The sequence below is a fragment of the Cephus cinctus genome, unplaced genomic scaffold (genome assembly GCF_000341935.2).
Source record: "Cephus cinctus unplaced genomic scaffold, Ccin1 Ccin1_scaffold3086, whole genome shotgun sequence".
Lineage (NCBI taxonomy): Eukaryota > Metazoa > Arthropoda > Insecta > Hymenoptera > Cephidae > Cephus > Cephus cinctus.
In genome coordinates this window covers 44633-65367 of record NW_014334458.1, presented here as the reverse complement: position 1 = coordinate 65367, position 20735 = coordinate 44633, and the positions used below count along the sequence as shown (strand labels likewise).

At 45.2% G+C, this 20735-nt stretch overlaps 1 protein-coding gene across 4 annotated transcripts in view; it reads left to right on the top strand.

The window, feature by feature from the left end:
* Window positions 1-4365, top strand: part of LOC107274437 — a 42226-nt gene extending 37861 nt beyond the window's left edge. For all 4 annotated transcript variants that reach the window (XM_025091694.1, XM_025091695.1, XM_025091693.1 and 1 more), the window contains one exon: window positions 189-4365. In XM_025091694.1, coding sequence (XP_024947462.1) covers window positions 189-401 — 213 coding nt within the window. In that variant the 3' untranslated portion in view covers window positions 402-4365. The remainder of the gene's footprint in view (window positions 1-188) is intronic.
* The last annotated feature ends 16370 nt before the right edge of the window (window positions 4366-20735 follow it).

The window sequence follows — 20735 nt, the reverse complement described above, 5'->3', positions numbered from 1 at the left end:
AAAAATTGGGGGGGGGGGGGGGGGAAATTAGTGGATAAAAACGAAGAAAAAGAGTGTCCGCTATGTTATCCATTTTTCCATGTGCTTCATCTGGCGATCTCTCGCGCTTGAGTTCACTTTCGTAAGCATAGCTGGAGACACCGATGAAATCGACGGCGTCTAAGCTCTGGTTCCGTCTAATGTTACAGGTGCTGTGCGAACTCCAGGTCGCCCTGGCCGAACGTGGTGTGACGCCACGCGCCGACGTGACGCGGGACGCGATGTCGAGCGAGTACCGGTTCATGTCGAAATCGGCGACCTATCGGAACCTACGGGACTGGTTGATCTTTCGGGATTACATGAACGGACTGGAGTACGTCGTTCAGGTGTTCGAGCACCTTCGTCGGGGCTTGGAGTCCTGAGGACGGCAAGGCGGAGGCCGACGTAGGGCTACCAGGCGACGACTCGCCCATTTGAGGAAAGTGGAGCCTCAGCTGGAGGCTCTTCTCGCATAGAGAGGCCAGGAAGCAGGGAAAATAAGTTAATGGAACGAGGGACAGGAAGTTGATCTGGAGAAGGTGCGATGACGTCATCGTCGTCAGGACCCACCACGGGATCCTGGATTGGATAGTGTTTGCCATTGCGTGAATCCCGTGACACCTCGTCTTGGAGCTTGGTGTCCTGGGATACGCGAATGGGGTCATCGGGTACCCGGAAGTACTTCCTGCGAATGTGAAATGAAATGAACTCTAGAAGTTCCTGCTTCTGCGGGAGATTTGGATGCCTGATGCAGGATACGTCGAAGAGTCATAGAAAAAATTTAAGCCCGTCGGTTTTCGTCGTCCTTTACATAATCACACACACACCACACACAAAATCCCGTTTTATCGTCATGGTCAGAAGTCGCGTCGTATCCTCTTCTCGTACGCGGCCAAAGCGACCCACGAGATTACCTGGCTTACCGTATTATTAATAAGTGGATACACGTTTTAGAGACGCGTAACGTCCTGGGGCAATATACTGCACTCGCCATTTATCTGGATGAGCGTCTGCAGACTTCTGCGCATCCTTGTACGTCGCAGCACACCCAACGTCTCTTCTCGAATTCTCGTAGCTATATGTTCTTTCTTTTCACTGAAAAAAAATTTTTATTACTCACAAAATTCCTTTTGATCTATACTCTGTGAGTCATAGAGAGAGGGAGAAAAAGAAAGAGAGAAAGAGGCGAGTCCTTTGTCTCGGAACCGTAGTGGGTGGATTATTTGTACATACACGGTGTCCAGGATAATTAGAAAAGAGCGAGGGACGAATTGGAATTCTCTTGTACGCCATCGAATCAGAAAATTTTTGAAATATTTATTTTAAATTGATTTTATTTTTTCGGTGTTTTTATCTGCATGTCTTTTAAAGGATACATACGATTCTTTTTTTTTTTAATCGGACGAAAGATACGTAAAATACGATAAATTTGTGTTTGTCGATGTGTCGGAATTTTTGAAAAAATTATCTTTTACGTTAGCTAATACATTTTATTGAAAATAGTTACAGATTTTTATCGATTCATCGGTTAGAAATAATGTTTGGGTGACTATTCGCGAATTTCGAAGGAGACACGCGAGACGATTGATTATTCATTTTTGAACGCGCGAGTGTAAAAAGTCGAAATAATTTTTTTTCTCGCAGTTTTGTATATCCGTATTTTGTCGAATCGTCTATTCATTTTTTCTACTGATAAAAATATATAAATCGCAGTTATCGTCGAGGAGGTATATATTTCAAAAATTTCAGTTTTCAAATCCAACTTCCATTCGTCCCTAAGATTTTATATTTTTGTGGATCGATGCAATTTTTCGTAAAATTTCTTTGATCTTTACTACAATTTCTTTTTTTTTTATATGCGCGCTGAAAACAACGGAGAATGAGAGTCGGGGAGAACGCATGAGTGTATAAGCGAACGAGTAAACTTTTCAGAGTGAATGCGAATCAACGTTGAATGACTAGTGACAGCACACGGTGAAGCTTGTGCACCAAAAATGGTATTTTGTGGGGTATTCCAGTGCCCCAGTTAAAAGAAAAATTGAATAACGGAGAAAACACAGTATTCACGCTTGCCCGGACCCCCTGCCCATACTTTGTAGCCCAGCCACCCAAAATCCTCGAGAGCAAGCGGGAAACAAAATACGAGAAGTAATCCTAAATAATATTTATTAACTAACTGTAATATTATATTTGTATTTATTCAGATTATTTATTTTATTTTTGTAAAGATTTTACACTGCGAACTATATTTAAAGTTGAACTTGTCCAACGAGCAAGATGCGAAAATGAAGTATTGATATGCGCACGAGGCAAGAAATGCGACTAAATCGAGGATCGTTATTTAAGACGCGAAGAAGAAAAAATTCAAGACGCGAATGGGCGCTACTTCTAAAATTTTCTTTAACTGGCATTAGTATTTTTTATTTTATTTTATTTTTTTTTTTCAATTAACGCGTGTGCTCGTTTCGTCAGAAGCTGCGCTGCTGCATCGCGTTGCGCGTCATGCCGTCGTAGCTTTTGACGTAACTTCGTTCAGGGTATGAAGTCTCATATATAATATTAGGCAACTTAATTAATTTCCTGTGTAGTTGATTCTCCCTCCCGCATAGAGCACGAACTAGAAGTCGTCAACGGCGTAAATACCTCCCGAAGAAGGTTCCTCTTTATTTAAAAAAAAAAAAAAAATATTATTCTCACATATCGTTTTTAACTATTTACACGTAACGACTGTCATCGTCTTTTGACGCGACTACTCTTTTTTTTTTTCTTTTATCGAGATCGACTGGCATCGTTTTTCGACCTGTTAAAATTCCATCCTGAAACGAGTGTGAGAGCGCTGTTACGTAACTCGTGCGAGAGTCACCCTTACGCAACGTGACATTGTCGATTTGAATTTTTCGATATTTCCTAATTGGGATTTAACGCCTATAAAAAAATTTTATTTCTCTTTACGAAAAATAAAGAAAAAAAATCCTCGAAAAAATAATTCCATATTTACCTAATTTTAATTAAAACGATTCTCGCACGATAACGTAGACTTTGCTTTTCTCTTCGGGACGTAAAATATGTGTAGCTACCCTTGCCCGTAGACGCTCCAAAAAACTCACGCACGAACTTCCGGTCGAGAGTCGACTTTTCGTCTTATCGACCAAGAAGCGTATATCTTAAGGTCTACGATTCGAATTCCCTCCTATGTGAGAATTTCGAGCGTCTCACGTGTATAATAGTTAATAAATATCTTAGTAGCGGCCAATTAAGCTTATACGTAGATCGTAGCGAAGAAAAGAGTGCAAGAAAAAGAGCGACGATTTGTCCAACGACTTTGTGCGCGAGCGCGAGTCAAACACGCGTACACGCGTTAAAGAAACACACGTACACACCTCCCCCTCGTATCATTGTGTCTGTGATATACGCCATTTTACATTTTTCTCATTAAATACAAAGTGAGAGAGAGAGAGAGAGAGAGAGAGAGAGAGAGAGAGAGAGAGAGAGAGAGAGAGAATGAATTAATTGAATTTAATCAAAGAACGTGTCCCGCGATTATCGACCTAAACTCTCGGCACTCGTTACACCATAAAATTCTACTATCCTTTCACTTAACTAGTGTCTCTCTTGATTAGATCGCCGCCATTTTCTCTCTTGAATTCGTCTTAATTAATAAAACGATCGTCAATCTCCGATTAGTCAATTACGCGATGCAGCAGCCTTATAGCGCCTGAGCGTCGGACCACGACGATGTTCCTATGTACGGTCGCCGATCGAGTCCTGCGCATGCGCACCACATACTTATACGTATCGAAACATTTTATTTAATACGTCCCACATAATCGATGATCGATTCTCATTTATTTCATAAGGCATTACTACCGCTACTGTCCGTATTCACTAAATTACTGCTCGACGCTCTCTCTCGGCAGTAATCGTCATAATAATCTTTATTAGTTTCATCCCTTAAGAGTGCGTGTATTTTGATAGAGAATATAAAGGAAGGCGCCTGACCACGTGTTCATACGTTCTCCCTCACTCCCATTCTCATTTCGTTCTTTACCATCCCCCCCTGTTACCGTACGTGGTAATTCGGGGGGTTGGTACCAGGACACAAATTAATTGTAAAAATTACTTCGTTATCGGTTAATTGTAGTTTAATGAATCACCTGGTCGAGCGCGTTCCGCAACACGATAGGCCCCACTTGGCCGTATACGATATACTGATTATATTGTACATAAACAGATCTGATGATATAGATGCTAAATATTATATATGTGGATATGTATGTATACGGGCACCTCCTCTCAGAATGCCCGCTCTGTTGTATAATATTAAACCAAAGACCGTTCAACATCGAATTACAATGGTTGTTTTCAATTATTGTCAATTTTCCTATATCCTCAACCTGTACGTATTTGATTAGCTGTGTGCACAGGTGTAATTTAATTATATTAAATTTTTTGATTTTTTCATATAATTTTCTATCCTCACGGCGTCAATGTGATTCGATGGATTTTGTTGTTTCCCATGGTTTGACGGGACTGACGTATTTCACTCCCTTGGTCGTTGATGGTTGAGAGGAAACGAGTATATGATCACGGGACCCGCCGCTCTGTCCCAAGCCGCCATGTTTGCCCACGCTGTTAGCTCGTTGTCATCGCTCGCCCAACTTACTTTCTCATGAGGATTCCACCGGGCAGGTCTTCTTCTGTTTGACGTTCCTCCTGTCTTCCCTTCGTACTTCCAACTTATTCCCTTCCACGCTTCTTCGTCCACCGCGTCTGCTCATGCGTCTTGGCTACCCAGTCACAGCGTATGCTCCAGCTGGCGACGCTAAGGTGTCAATGTTTTGCTTGGATATTAAGATCGTTAGCTTCTCTTATTCTTGGCTTCTCTTTGGGGAGTATCAATCGGTACCATTGTTGGGACATGAGTATCCATCGTTACGATTGCATGCTGCTTTTCTTTAAATCGTCGGGGACACGTGCCTACCGCCTTGATGGTACCAGGACGAGGTATTCCTGAGGTTGCAAATTTTTCGTGAAATTATCGGCTGATCGGGAATCGACGTGCAGAAGCCAACGAGGGAGGAGGAAGAGGAGGATGGTCCTTGTCATCCTTCAGGTAGCAAAGCAGAGACGATATGATCTCATGCGAAGAGGTATGAATGAGTCGTGAGAAGAAGGGCTGGAAAAGAAAAGGGAAGGGAGCGGGAGGAGGATCAGAGGGGAAAGGAGAGGGCGGACCAAGACCGGTGAAGAAATCGGCTCGGCATGAATGGCTTGGGAAAACTGCGATGTTCCCGCGGAGCTCTTGACGCTGCTGGACCAAGGACCGCTTCGGGGACGCTGATCCTTTTGCACGGTTAGAATCCTGGGAGCGGTCTCGGTCGTCTAGCCCGGTTGCCCCGGGCGAATACTTCGGCTCCTTTCAGCTCGAAAAAATAGGAGGCCTCGTTGTAATTAGGACAGTGTGCCCGCATGGCCCGTGGAGGGAGTCCTCATCCTCCTCCACCTCCACCGCCTCCTCCTCCACGAGTCCTCTTCACCTTCTCTACCTTCTACGCCCGGAGGCGGACTCCCGCTACATTCCTAGTGACCCACGAGACAACTTCCAATAACGGAAGAATCTTTGAGACAAAAGACAACCCGAGTCGTATTCATGCCTGTCTCCAGCATCCTTTGCTCCTTCGCCGTACCATTTTGCGTCTACCCATACGCCAACTCGGCGGATCGTAAATCTCGTACCAGTTTCAGTGCAGACGCGACTCTTGGTGAGAATGTTGCCAATTTTTAGGGTTTTTTAATAAGACGCTTTTTTCATTTGCTGAAAAATCTTTCGGACCGGGTCCATTCGTTCGGATGATCCTTACGAGATGAGACATGGCGCATGGTTGTCCTTAACTGCTGCTGATTGAGGGGCGGTGCTCCGCTAATAGGTTCCATCTCCTTCACCGTGGCGTCCCTCGGGGGTCCACGCTCTAAAACACCCTAGATTTATTTCACGACTAATTTCGCCTTGTTAGCCGACAGGACGTAACATAAGAGGGGCCTCCTCTTATGTTTGTTCGAGAAGCGCCCATCCTCAGGGGCTTAACAGGTCTTAATGGCTACGTGCTAAGCCCCACACCCCAAGCGCCTCTCTATCCTTCTCGACAGTCCTTCCTCCATATCCTTTACCTTCGATACTAAACTATGTCGAACTCGACAAACCGCAAACTGACCGCTTATTATACGAATCCTTCCAATGAGTCAAAGGGATCTCTCTTTTGGAGCGGCACAGAACAATAGACATAGGGGGAATACAAAATTATTGCACGTAAAAGATTTAAAAAATTGTTCAATATCTACGCTCAGATTTATGTAAAAAATATTAAAAACTTTTTTGTTCGAGAATACAATATTTATATTTATTCAATATGAAAGAAATATTTTAAAAATTTTAACTTCGAATCGATAGAATCACTCGATTCGATTTTGGTCCATGGCTCATGTCGGCGAGAGGTCTTCAGAGAAAAGTGAAGCCATTCGTGGGAACCGTGGGACCGCTTCCGAGAAAGCGCCGCGATGGAGACGTCGCTTGAAAAAGGACGATATGTAAATTTTGCTCTTTCGCGACGCAGTCGCTCGCTTGTGTATCCACACATAGCCAGAGAATCTTCGCACGGCGGCACGTACCTCTCTCCGTAGCGGCCACTCGAATTCGGACAGCTGTTCCATCCAATGAGATGCATTTTGTCGCGAGATAAGAGGACGCTCCGACGTGTGGGAGGGGTAAGATAGCCGCGGAACACATGAACACTTTTAACGGCTAATTGCCGTTGATACGGGAAGAAGTTGGGCGTGGAACTGGTATCGCGGGGTATCGACTTGCCAAATGCATGGGAACCCAAAGCCTTGAGAAAGAATAATACACCCCGTCGGTTCTTTCTTTGTGTCCTGTAATGCCACACCATAGAAAAATTCTCTGGTTTTACTTTTGGTTACCATAACGAAATCCTAGAAAATTTTTAGTTCCATAACCCTCATACATTTCATGGTGTTTTACCGATGCTGTATTCCGGTAAAGACCCTAACAATCTTTTGGCAATCCTAATAAGATGCGATCCTATGGGATCCTTATGGGATACGCGGATCCCGGTTGCTATGGAGTTTGAGACGTAGCCCTCCGCGCGAGACGGTGAGGTCGCGACATCGTGACCACGGCCAGCCACTGATTTACATATTGTCCAATGGTGAACCAGCGAGAAGACACCATTGCGGCTCTTTGTTTTGGAATGCCAGAGCGGAGAGAAGAGCGTCCGTTCGTAATAGCGTCGAGATCGAGACGCCCGGACTATCCGGCGAACCACCAACGTCGATCTCGCCAAGTGCAGAGGCGTCGGGTAATGCATTCTCATTTTTCTATTTTTTTTTTTTTCATCTAAAAATAAACGCCCATGAAGTCGATTTAGAGGATCGCGGTTGTATCGAGGATGAAAAATCCCTAAAATATTATTGGCCCGATTGGTAGCAATCGTATGATGAAGCAATCGGTACGAGTGAATTAGATAGTGCGTGTAAACCGGTATAGCTGTACCAAATGGATCCCTGGAGGAAGATGAAGATTAATGAAACCGGATGTTGGGTACTTTTGTCACTTGCTCTTTGTCAAGTGTTCAAGTACTCTCGCCTTTGAGGACTGACTGGACCAGGGGTGGGCATCGATTACCAAACGGTCCATGTGCCAGGTGGATTCTGAAGCGCCCTGTAAAAGGCTGTAAAACCGATCCTTTACGGTAGATTAAGGCGCTGCAAAGCGAGTACAAACTACAATATGCGTCAGATAATAAACCGGCAGGTTAAGGGTTTTAACGCTCTGGCCCCAGGAGTCCCAGGTAACGGTCACCTGACTCCGGATCCTAAATCACTCGTAGAAGAAGAGGAAGATGAAGAGACGGCGGAGAGGAGAGGTCGGCGCTGGAAGCTGAAGTGAAACAGAAGAGCAGCAGTAGGAAGAACAAGAGGAGGAAGGAGAGTATATGTGGCTGTAAGATCAGGCTGAGCTGTACTCAGTTTTATGACGACGCCAAGCGTCTAAACAATACGCCATTTTGTGTCTGGTACTCTCGCCTACCCGCACGCGGTAGGACCCAGCGGAAGAGCCCAAAGGAAGATCCACAAGCAAATAAAGGAGAATGCCTTCGAACTCAGGAAGTGAGATCTCTCGTTAAACCTTTGGCTGTCTGCCATTTTACTTTTAACCAACTACGGCAAGAGAATTCGGCACGATTCTTACTTTGAAATGGACTCTGGCAGCCGGTAAGAGAGTGGCTGCCGCGATGACCTCGGCTCTTTGGGAGTGAACAGCGGCGGAAATGCTCCTCATAGCTGCCGATTCTCTGGCAGCTAAAGTATGGTGCGTCATGTGCTGTCGGAGGCACGTGCTCGGTTTGGACAATAGATTTGCAAAGGCGATGAGTGTTGTGACATATCGAAAGTCTTAGCAAGCAGGTATATTGCGTAGGTATGTATACATGTACTGTGTACGTTGGCGCATTGGCCACAAGTGGCAAGGATACAAGGGAGAAGGGACCGAGTCTGTGCCAAACCGCAGAGCACGTGTCGAACGAAATGTTAAAGAATTTAAAAATGCAGATGAAGTAAAAGGCAATGACGATCTCTTATCCTGCGTGTTAAGGTCCTCCGTCGCGTCCCACTTGTGACCGCAACCAAGCACGAGGCCCATGCTGATGCCTTGTTAACATCCGCGAAACGACCGTCAGGAATCCTAAAGTGCTTGTCGCATTAGGAGGTAGAGAAGTCAAGGGGCGACGTAAGGCCCCGTTTTTAAGTGACTGTGGGACCCAGTCCAAAGGACCTGTGGGCCCGAACGACCTCGTCTATTCGCGTCTCGGAGTTTCATTTCGAGTTGTTTCTCTTTTATCTAGAGAATCCGAATCAGCCTCACCGGGGGGTCTCTATGAGAGATCCAGGATCCAGATTTCTAATGATATACAGGCGTATCGATGAGACAAAATAATTTTGCGTCATTTTGAAATTCGGCGTTTCCGTTTCTGAAGTGTTTAGCTTTTTTTTTTGTAATCTCGTTGGGTGGCATCCACGATCCCCTGATGCGTTTGGTGCTATTTTTGCAAGAGGGTTAGGCCTATGGATGACGCTGGTAACCGTCTTAGCAGACCAGGGTAAAGTATGCAGAGTCGAGGTGAAGAGAACTTGTCGGCGGGATGAAACGGGATCACCCGCACGTGGGAAAGTGCGAGGTCCGACCGTGGGGGGTCCTGGTCCTGGTCCTCCACTGCCTTCCACTCTCCTCGTCTCTCCTCTCCACTATTTCAACTGGTCTCCTCTCTCTCTCTCTCTTTGTTCTTCTCCGGGGAGAAGAGAGCTGTCCCCGCAACGCGGAATCGTATTTCTTTGGGAAGAGACCCTGAGGTGAGCGTCTCCACGGGTACCTCCAGAGTTCCAATATAATAAGACTCTGCGTAGTGGATACGAGTCTGACGGAGAAATTTACACCATTTAAAATTTTTTTTTTTTTTTTTTATATACGATACTACGTGCTAATGCCAAGGTCGCGTGTAGATTGCTTTCTGAAAAATCTCTAGGAATTTTTAATGAATATTTTGACACTAGGATGAAAAAAGAATCCTAGACCGCTCGTTGGCTACGGGACTATAAAGTTTTTCCAACGCTATTAATTTTTCACGAGTTCCTCGATCTAAAGCTTCGTCCACAGTCTTGGTACCTACGTTCCTCAAAGCACTCAATTTTAGCCGCCCTCTATTAATGCGCGCATATTTGTATCCCGGCGTCTCCGATTACCCGGCTAGCAGGTCCTCCGACAACCAGGACCACCAGCGATACCGTAGAAGGATTGCTTTAATTTTTCCGACACCCACGTCAAATATATCACAGCCCGGGCGATAATATATTAGCAGATACCACCGAACTTACGCCCGCTCCCGGCCATGAGAACTTTGTCACCCGCGTACCGTCCTAAGAAAACAAATTTCCAAACTGTAACCAAACACCGTCCCTGAGACCCTTTTCGATTACCATGGCATTTGGCGTCTCCAAGAGTTTTGCCACCTTACCCAATTTCCTCCTGTTTGCGTGTTTGCCTACTGTGTGTCCCGAAGAGACTCTACGAGGCCATTGACGGGTTGTCACTAATTGACACAGTGCCCAGTGTCAAGCTCCCACCACGTTTAGTTAACCCTGTGAAATCTTTATCTCACAGAAATACCAGGATCCACAGAGTGGAAGCTCCGAGATACCGACTTCCGTTCATAATTCACTTTGAGGATTTTTCTTTGCCAAGTGAAAAGAAAAGGAAAAAGAAGAGGATTCAGAAAATTCTGAAGAATGACGGGTAATAAAACTCTCGTAGTTTGCCAAAGGGAGACGATACTGACGCCATTGGCGAATGAGCTCGTGCACGCTGGAGGTCCTGAATGGAGATGCTGAGCTCTCTCTCTCTCTCTTTCTCTATCTCTCTCTCTCTCTCTCTCTCTCTCTCTCTCGCTGTCCTTCTCTCCTCAGAGTGGCCAGTTGCTCCATTCACAAAATACACCACAATACCCTTAACTAACAGATTTTGCCGCCCTGCGTGAATCGTTCTGGACCAGAGGAAAATCCTCGACGGGGTCTCTATAAAGGAGGAGCTCGCTCCCTCAGGATGGCAGAGTGGCCGGAGGACAGGATAGGTCAGGATACACCGAGTGTTCACGCGTGTGCGTAATACGTGCGTGGGGACCGACGCTTTTACATGGGCAAGCACGACAAGCTGGCGCCACTCGCTAGGAACTTCTCGCCTCCTTTTCTAGGTAGTAGGTCCTCCTTCTTCATCTTATTTGACAACCGACTACACCTCTCTCTCCCTCTCTCCTCTTCCCTGAACCCTCCCTAGTGAGATCTGACAGAGCCGCGCCAGGATTGACTGGGTATCGTCCAGGCACACCGACAATCCCTTCCAGATTTGGCAACATTCTTTCACACGCTAAATGCGCAACAATAGGCTTGTTTGGTCTATGATTTAGAGACCCTGCTCCAGCCTGAGGTCCACTCTCCCTATGGATGTGCCGCTGTCTCCTCTCCCTCCCACCCTCCCTCACCCTACTCACCCTTCACCCTTGCTAACCACCCACTTCTATCATTTATCTTCGAACGCGAGATTCACAAAAACTTGAGCGTTCCTTTTGTATATCGACTCTTTTACTTTTTCACCCTGATCCTCCTGTAGGTACACTCTAACCTCCTTATCCCAGGATCTGGTTACGAATCTTTCCCTGGGCGGTCTTGTCTCTGGGATTCTGTGCAATGGCTGCCAGGATACGTTTTCGTTTTTTTTTTCACTCTCTAAAGTAATTTTTTTTTCTGTCTATGAGGACGATACTTGCGGTTTTTGATATCGATCTGGGTGGGTTACGCGTGTGTTGCGGAAAACCGTGAAATTACCGATTGACATCGTGACTTTGGGGTAACACGCTAATTGCCAAGGTCCTGGTGATTCGCTACGGCTGTTACACTAATTAGAACGTGTCCCAGTCCGAAAGGACCTCCCAATGCCTCGAAACAGGATGAGAGGACGACAGCCAGAGTTAAGCGAGCAAACAGTTTGGTGCCTCTGAAATGAGTGGCGTCACGCCCCGACTTGCTGCTTTTTCACGCTTCTCAAAGTTCGCCGATCTGTCGGCATATAATCACCGAGCAAATCGCCATTTCATGGTGCAATAGTGGATGTGCGAACGCCACGGGAACAACGTTATTTGAAGTATGCGGTGACAGTGGTACCAATATCGAGTATGCCTGTTACATGGTAGAAAAAAAATACTGGGTCAAATGTTGGTCAATGAAAGGTAGATATATAATCTGTGTAAAAATTGCGTGGAATGAAATAAATTTTTTATCACACCCATTCCCGTTCTACGGGCATAAAACTCGAAGGAGCAAAACAACAACAAGGCACAATGAGCTAAGTAATGACGATTGCGAAAAAAAAGTCCCTATCCCGCAATGCACCGTGGACGCAGTGAAACGCGCAGATCCAGCTAGCAAGCAGATCGTATGCGTGGTCACGTCCGAGCCACATAGCAGCCTCGAGAGAACACCCATGGAACCCCATACAACGTAGCAAACTCCAGGGCAATAACGTTTAAAGGAACTGCATCGCGAGAACGCGCGCCGGCTAATTGTATGCACGCCCTGGCACATTGTTCGGAAACTTGGTAAAAGGCATCCGAACGACCAGCCGCCATGAGAGTGCCATGGGTCCAGGTTGGTATGCCCAGGATGACGAGAGAGTCGCCGATAGGAAGTCGTATTTCACGCGTTCAAGGGGAACCCCTCTCTCTTGCTGTTCTTAACATCAAGGTCCACTCACACGGTCAGGAAAATGTCTAGGAGGTCACCTGGAGCACACTTCACGGTATACTGGACGTGGTCCGGTGGCTGGGGTTCACTTCGAAGCTAATGTACCGGATGATTCCTGATTGGGATCGATATACGGATGCACGAGGACCAGTTGGTCCAGAAGGAAGTGACGATATGGAATTCCGTAGGAAATGGCGAATCATTGGACAGTGTGCAGGAGGCTTAAGGGAACGCGGTGTCGAACCTTCTTCTTTCTCGCTGGTCCATGGAAGCGTAGAAAGAGAGAAGTCACTTCATCAAAATCGCATCTGGCGAAGGAAGGAGGATTGTGGAGTGCATTGTTGACGATGCATTGTTGTCGACAGCTCAAAGTCAAGTGCCGCCTGGGTGCACGGGGCATGAGTCTGGGAGACTGGGAGAGAACGGTCCTCCCTTCGGAGTTTACGCATTCCCGAAGAAGAGGATCGGTAGATCACTCGAGTACACTTCCTGGGCCATTGTTATTTCGCCATTCATTCCTCGTGGAAAGTCCGCGCCGGTACCTACGTACACATACAGCGTATGTCTCTATGTAAGTCCCGGACCCCACACGGTGATCCCGAAGAAGGAGGATTCGAAGTAGGCCCATTCCTTCGGGGGGCCCTTGTATACCTGGGATAAGCGGCGTAAAACACGTAAAACCAAATAGCACACGAGGTCCTACCTCAGCAGCGGGTGAGCCCAGGGGGCACCCCAAAGGATCCTCTATGTCCTGCCGACCAGCTAATGATTCTTTGGCTGGAGTCCCAACTGATTCTGTCGGTACCAGCACGGATGCTGGCTGTCTTGTGCGCTAACGCCACTTTTTGCATTCAATTCCTCTGCCATTACAACTGGCTTTCCTTATGGCAGAAGAAAGAATATTCGTTCCTTGAAATAATCTGAGGTCGCAGAATTATTCGGGACGTTCTTCCTGGGGAACGTGCTCCGAGCTGTGAAATCATTGGCGGCAAATATTTGGGCTATGAGTGGAGAACGTGTGTAGGGAGCTTAAACCCACGTTGGGCACGAGGCCCCTTAATGAAATTACAGGGAGGGCGCTGCCGCCCAATTAGCGTGAGAATGTCGACTGCTATAGGGTTGGATAGGAGCGCCGCCATGACCTACCTAAGTTCCTGGGCCTACCTGAGTAGCCGCCACGGCTAGAGATTCGGCATCGCGGCGGTCGTATCGGTCCCCAAGTTTTTGGGCCCCCTCTGTCTTCTCTCTCTCTTTTCTCTGTGTAGCTATTGAGTTGTTGGGCCCGCGGGGGACACATACCGAAACCTCGTGAAACACGATCAGACACGGATGCACACGGCCACGCAAACAAACAAAACTAATCTTTCGGGCCTTACTGCTGCCTCGGGAAGCCTCGAGTGGCCTCAACAATAATTTAACTCTCGATTTCATTCTTTAGGTCGATCGGAAAACTTTCATTTTCGATCATCGTCCCCGTTACTTACGTATTACGTCACTCGAATCGTCAACGTTTTATTTTACGTACACGTAATTATCAAACCTGATTTTTTTTTTTTTCACGGGACGCTTAAGAACGAAGAACATAGAGCGAGGGAGATGAGGGATAATTTTGAACGTCGTCAAAAGTAACTGACCAAAATGCTCGAACGTTCCATGCGTCACACCCGAAAATGTCACAATATCGCGGTTCTAATCTCGATCCCATTTAAACTTGAAAACTGGACAGATAGGTTAAGGCGGAACGTGAAGCTATGTCGTGTCGCGAGGATGTCCACTTTCCCACCCTTGGGAAACCGAGAATCCCGCCCTTGTGTACTAGTTCACACAAATATGTTTACCACGACAATGCCAACCCCCAGGCACCACGGTCCCTCCTCCGCGCTGCCTTGAACGACCCTCCCGATTTTCCCTGGTCCCATTCCTCTAAAAGCGGGCACTTTGACCGAACGACCGTGCCTCGTATCTGATTCTCCAAAAATCGGTAAAATCATGATGTTGTCAGCCTCGAGTCGGCTACCCACAAAGCTTCAAGGTGGCCCACAGAACCCGGAGAGGGTGCAGTTAGCCGGTCGCCTCGGCGCCACGGGGGGGCTCCTGGAGCTAATATAGAAATCACCCTGGTGCTGATACTTCCCACTATTGGTGACGCTGTTCGCCACGCCAATGAGCTGGTTTGTCCTCGTAAATCCGTATCCAGCCAGAGTTATTCCTTACGGGAGTGCACCTTTATGGATTTACCATTGAGGCACATATTTGCATGAAAAAAAATCATGACAAGCTCACGATCCTTAAAAAAATGATCCTTCCCAAATTGAAGTGCGTGTCATGGCGAATCTTTCGGGATAAAAGTACGAGCACCAACGGACATCCAAGATATTCGGTGATCTTCTCTATTGACGTGCCTAATACGTGACAGCAGTATTGCGAGAGAATGGTCAAATTTGTATTACGCAATTTCCATATGTCCACAAAATGATTGTCGTCGGGTCTGATTCGATTTGGTTTAGGAGGGTTGGACGCAGTTGAGAACCGTGAAGAATTAAGGGCGTGAAGCTACGTGATTTGTGGCGGTGAGCAGGGCTGGGAGGGTTGGACGGGCTGAAAGGGCAAACACACAACACATTGTGCCCCGGAGAGAGTCCCACACCCTCGGTATAACTTACACACATGTACAATGTTGTCAAACACTTGACGCTTCGAGTGGATACACGAGCTGCAGTTGCGCGTCTCTCATAAGCACTACAAGGTACTAGGGGTAATATTACGCAGGATGCTGGCGCCAGGGAAGCCATATTTCTTGAATCGATAGCCGTTCGATGATCGATCGTTTAAAGATCGAGTAAACTTATAAGGGGATAAAAGAATGATGTAGGCACCAGGTCAATACGAATTTGTCGGGATTAATAAAAATGAATCGTCAATGACAATAATAATAGAAAATAATTTTAATAATTTTATAATTATTATTATTCAAAAAATATCTTTGACTCATGATCACCTATAGTTATTTATTTAACGCTACTCGAGAAGAGCTTCCTACATGATCTCGTTTTCAAGTTCCCAACCGACGGGGAGGTCCTTTGGTGGATGCTGCGGGGTTCACATGGGAAAACGAGTGGCTCCTGTCGAGTAGGATTTTGCGGGTCGTGATCTCGTTTAGATGAATGAGGGAATGGCACCCGCCTACGGCTACCAGCCACTCTGTCCATTGAGGTCTCACGTAGTCCTGCTGCTCGGAAGGAGAGAGTAGCGAGAAGAAGGAATATGAAAGAGAAGTGGAGGAAGAATAATAAGATGGGAAAGAAAGAAGAAGAAGGTGACGGTGGAGAATGAAGCAGAGAGAAGAGCCGACCACGACGGTCTGGTTTTAGTCTGGGTCTGGGTTGTTTCTGGTGTCGCGTTACCCTCGAGTCCACAAAGGATCGCGCAGGATCCTTATCTCTGTATCGCCTAACTTGTTAACATACCTAACCTGCCTACGAACCCCAGAGGATTCACCGGCACCTTAAGACAACTCAATCTACGGCACTCTTCTCTCTTTCTCTGCCATCGCCACCACCTTGGATTCTACTTTCTGCCTGATTCTCCCCACGACCTCATATCCACCTTCTTCATCCGGTGAGTTTTAGTGGTGCCGCGTTAAGATAACGGCCTTGTACGCATTTAGGCACGCATTCAGAGAATATCAACGACCTGGGTATAGATCGACTATCTGCTAATGCACTGAGCGAAAAATCGAAGCGGCCAGCGTAGAGACATGAATATTTATTACGTTTCAAATTTCCAAATTTACGCGCCCTTTGAACATTAACGGTGACCATTGGCGCATCTCGGCTACGATCTGATTTATAGAGACCGTTTAATGGATCCACATGGGAAAAAAAAAAGATAGAAAATATACATATATTTGCTAATAAGAAATCATATGGATAAGAAGCAAAAAGTATTTATTTTGGTACAAGTAGAGAACAAAATTTTTTTTAGGTAATTCCATGGAAACTTTTTGTCGAAAGACTGTTTACCTCGCGCACGGTCGTTTTTGAAAGAGCCAAGTGATATAAATGTAGACTCGATAAAGAGACTAAAAGAAAATTGTGCTCGTTAAAAGACCTACGTCTTATCCTGCGTCTCGTGTAAGTCATCCTCGGTGTATGCTAATCTCAACGGCGGACAACTCGTCGTCAATAAATTTTGAAAAAATATGCCCCAATTACCGAAATGACTCATCAAGTAATTGCGCATAAAACAAAGCACCCCCTCTGAGAGATCTCAGCGGCGCGATAGTTCTCTTAAGCTTTACAGTCGGAGCACACACGGAGCGCTGCGACACGCCGAATAACACACGCCCGGAGATAAGACATACTTTTTTCCCGAGCGGCTTGGAACGATCAAACGAATTTATAACTTGCCTTCTGGAATTTGGGCAAATGGTTAACCGCTGGTAGCTCAATTTTTTTTATCTTATATTTACTTTTTTTCCCTATTCTTTACGCTGTCGGACTAGGTGGATACCGGAAATATACATTGTACATGTATTTCTTTAATTCGAACTACTTTTGTTTCATTGATCGAATACTGTATAAAGACTGCTTTTGTTAACTACTTTTTTATACAATTACAGATTATGAATTACTGTGTTTAACATGTTCGCATCATTAGATACTTGTTCGATAAAGTAGAATTTAATACTGAAATGCCATCCATTGTTTTCATTGTAATCCTTAGTGATACACAAGGGAATTGAATATATGAGAAGCAACAAGTGGTCAGTTGCCCCTGTGTAATGGCAACCCCATTCGTAGGTATGATGCAATGGTTATACGTTTATAGGCGAAGGTTTTTCTAATAAATAACGCATAATTACAATAATTAACTAAATATCAGATACACGTTTACTATCGAGATTAAATACAGTAGAAATAAACGATACTTTGAATTTTTTTTAAATTAGAAAATTTATTAATGCAAATAAAAATTTACGAAACACATTTACAAGTATAAATAATTCTTTTACGATGAAGAATAGAAATGAAGATTTTACAAAAATTAAAAAAAAATTTCTCATACAATTTTGAGGATCGGTAAAGAGTCTCCCTTGTGAGAAACGAAGAAACTATCGAATGACGATCGACCGATAAACTAGATTTCTGTATAAAAAATTTGAATAACCATTAATAATGCAAAATCCCCAAGGCACTACATATAACTGTCATCATATTAAAAATAGAATTGTCCCACAGTCTCGTTTACATATTCGTGTCAATCAACTTCCGCATAAAGATCAAATAGATAATGAAACACAATTAGTACAGTCCGATATATTTAGAACTAGGACATTAAAGATCCGCTTAAAATTTAAAAGCAGACATATATATATATATATACATATACAATATAGGTATTTAACATTGTATAAAAGATTTGCACAGGGAGACACGACGGGGCAGTACATCACTGTGCAAGGGGTATAAATTAGATTCACGATAATATAATAAATTGCGTTGAATATATGTAAAACGTCTCGCAAGTCTGCCACAGTATTTTATTCGCTTTACGGCAAAACACGTATAAGCTACAGGATATATCACGAATACAGATGGGTAATAAACGATCAGCGGATAAACCAATCGGATGATTTTAAATTTTCTAAAAAAAAAAAAAAGAAACAAAGAAATCCGAGGAACCGGAATCCACCGTTGCGTACAATGTATCAAATCATACTGGTAGCTGCTCGGACTCCGTCTTGACCAGAATACTCGTCAGAATAAATTCTACGGAATAGCGAGAAACCGTTGTAGTCTTCTCGTTACAATCTTTATAACCAGTCGGACACGCGAAGGAGCCGGGAGGAAGAGGAAGGGACGTAAGTGACATGAAAAAAAAGAATTATTCTTTTTTAATCCCATTTTATTACACCTTTACCCAGACGTCCAGCTTTACTGTCATTTTGACAGCCGGACGTTATTTTTCGCCACTACCGTATCCACAGTATCCTCTTCGCGTTAATCAAGAGATTATTGATAGTCGTATGTGACAAGTAGCTACCTGGTAATTCCCTCTGACCTAAGGATTAAAACTAGAGTTAATATTTCGTTGGATGCAGTTTTAGAAAAGTGCACAGGCAGTATGCAAATACCGTGTGGGTTAACGAGTGTCGCGTTTAAGATGAGTTTTCGAGTTAATACGCAAAGTTAACTGATGCCTGTATAGTTACGCAAGCATAAAAACAAATAAAATTGACAAATCCCACGAGGTATGTACGGAAGATTAATGCACTCCTTGGATCTGCATAATTTACATGCAAATAGTAGGATTGAATGGTTACTCAAGAGGCGTCCGCGACGTGGTCAGCTTAGTAAATATACATATACGGGAACATAGAGTCAAGTATGTTTATCGGGTTAAACGTTCCGGGTGTAAATTGTCGATCACTCTAGATCCGAGACTGTTGGGATCCATATAGGAATCGACGAGCAAAGGATAAGGAACGGATAAAAAAATATTTCCCACGACGAGGAAAAGCGTGGGTAGACTTTGAATAATTGCCATTGTGAATTCGCAAAGTGAATATACGTTATTGGGTGCAAAATAATATGAATCCTTGTATTTTCTTTTTCAAAGGGTTACAAGAGACGATCGTCTCCTCTCGGCAGGAGTATATACGAAATCCTCTGTTCCTACGTTCGGGGTCCCCGCGTTCCCGTGTGGCCGATCCTGTCTACCTAGCGCGATTTTACGGGCAATAAAAATATTAGTAGGTGATACCTACTCTCCTCTCAGTGGGCATTCTCCTTGGGGATGGTCCTTTCTTGGCACCGTCGGGATCCTAAGGATTATTCGACACGAAACGGACGCCGCTGCAGCCGAATGCATCTCTATATACTATGCGAAGAGTATAATTCACTTTTTTATGATTTGTGGAACGTCCTAGGTCCTGGCGACGTCTTCTTTTTATTTATTTCGTGAAACGGGTAAACGATCTCTCGCACCTTCAATCCCGCCGGGGCGTGACAAAGAGTCTAAGATTTCATATTGGAATGCCGATCCACTCTTGTTTTCATCGGTCCCGAAAGATCACCGAAAGATAGCTAAGCTACCTACGCGCCGCTCACAGGATCAGGAACCGCGATCTTGTCGAGCGCGAAAATCAAAGGGAAACGTGGGGCCGCTTGTAATTATGAATGTTCCTTTGATTATAGGAGTCAGGATCAGTGAACGTGGACAGGTCGTAGGAGGGCACGGATTTAATTTGGGCCTCACGTGCTTCAGCTAGACTGCCGCCCGGGGCCCAGTACGTGGGAACACGGCTGCTAGGATTGGTCCCCGCATGGGTGGCCGTCTGCACCACGTCTGTTGGTGTCCTTGGTCCTGGCCAAGATCACCAAGATCACCACAGCCTGTCTCTTGCGGTTGGTCCCTACCGCGTCTAGGATCCTTTAAGACCATCGGGATTGAACGTTCCCTGAACGTATCGGTATCATCGGCTGCCCCGATCCTTCTTGACTTTCCAATTAGCGACTCCCTTTTATCCTTTAATCCTTTAATCCTTAAGTGGATTCAGTCCTTGCTAAATGCTATTCCTACGATAACTGCCACTTCGCATACCCCACTGCGAATTCCCGATAATCCGCAAGCATAATGATCGACAAAAAGTCACCATTGATCTATTACGAGAAAGAGATGGCTGCTCTGGGTAGACCGTGTAGGGAGACACGTATAAAAATCATGCGCCACTGCGATATAAACGTAGGTGTCAAGAGTGGAGCAAATCCAAAAAGATAGGAGTCCGTAAGGAGAGATCAGAAAGTAATCAGGCAGCCATTGAATCGCAGCCATCAGCTAAAACCAAATGCCAACGTACGGTCGTCCATTCATTGAGATCCTACAATACCCGTAATGCTAATCCACTTTCATAGCCCCATAGATAAGAGGCTGCCTTGAGGTAGCATTGAAAAAAAAAAAAAAACAATGACAACATACCTACGTAAACGCGTAAGACCAAGGTACCAATCATATCGGTTTGCAAAATTGGGTTTCGCCATTGCCGATTAACATGCCTCTCCCTTCCCCTTGCCCTCGGTCCCCTTTAAGCCCATCAGCAAAAAACAGGTTGCAGTCCAATAACTTGGCTCTCGTTTCATTTATTGTTGAGCAGCGCGTAGCTCATCTCGCTCACACGAAACAGCATCAGGCACCCACCAATGGACCATCCATCCAAGCTACAAGCCACGTTTCCACGTTAATGAGCAATCTCATTCCTGGAAAGTAACCTCGGGTAGGATTTACCATTCTGAAATTGGAGTTTGCGACTGACCAGTCGAGGCGATACCATTTCGTATAATAATAAAGGAGCC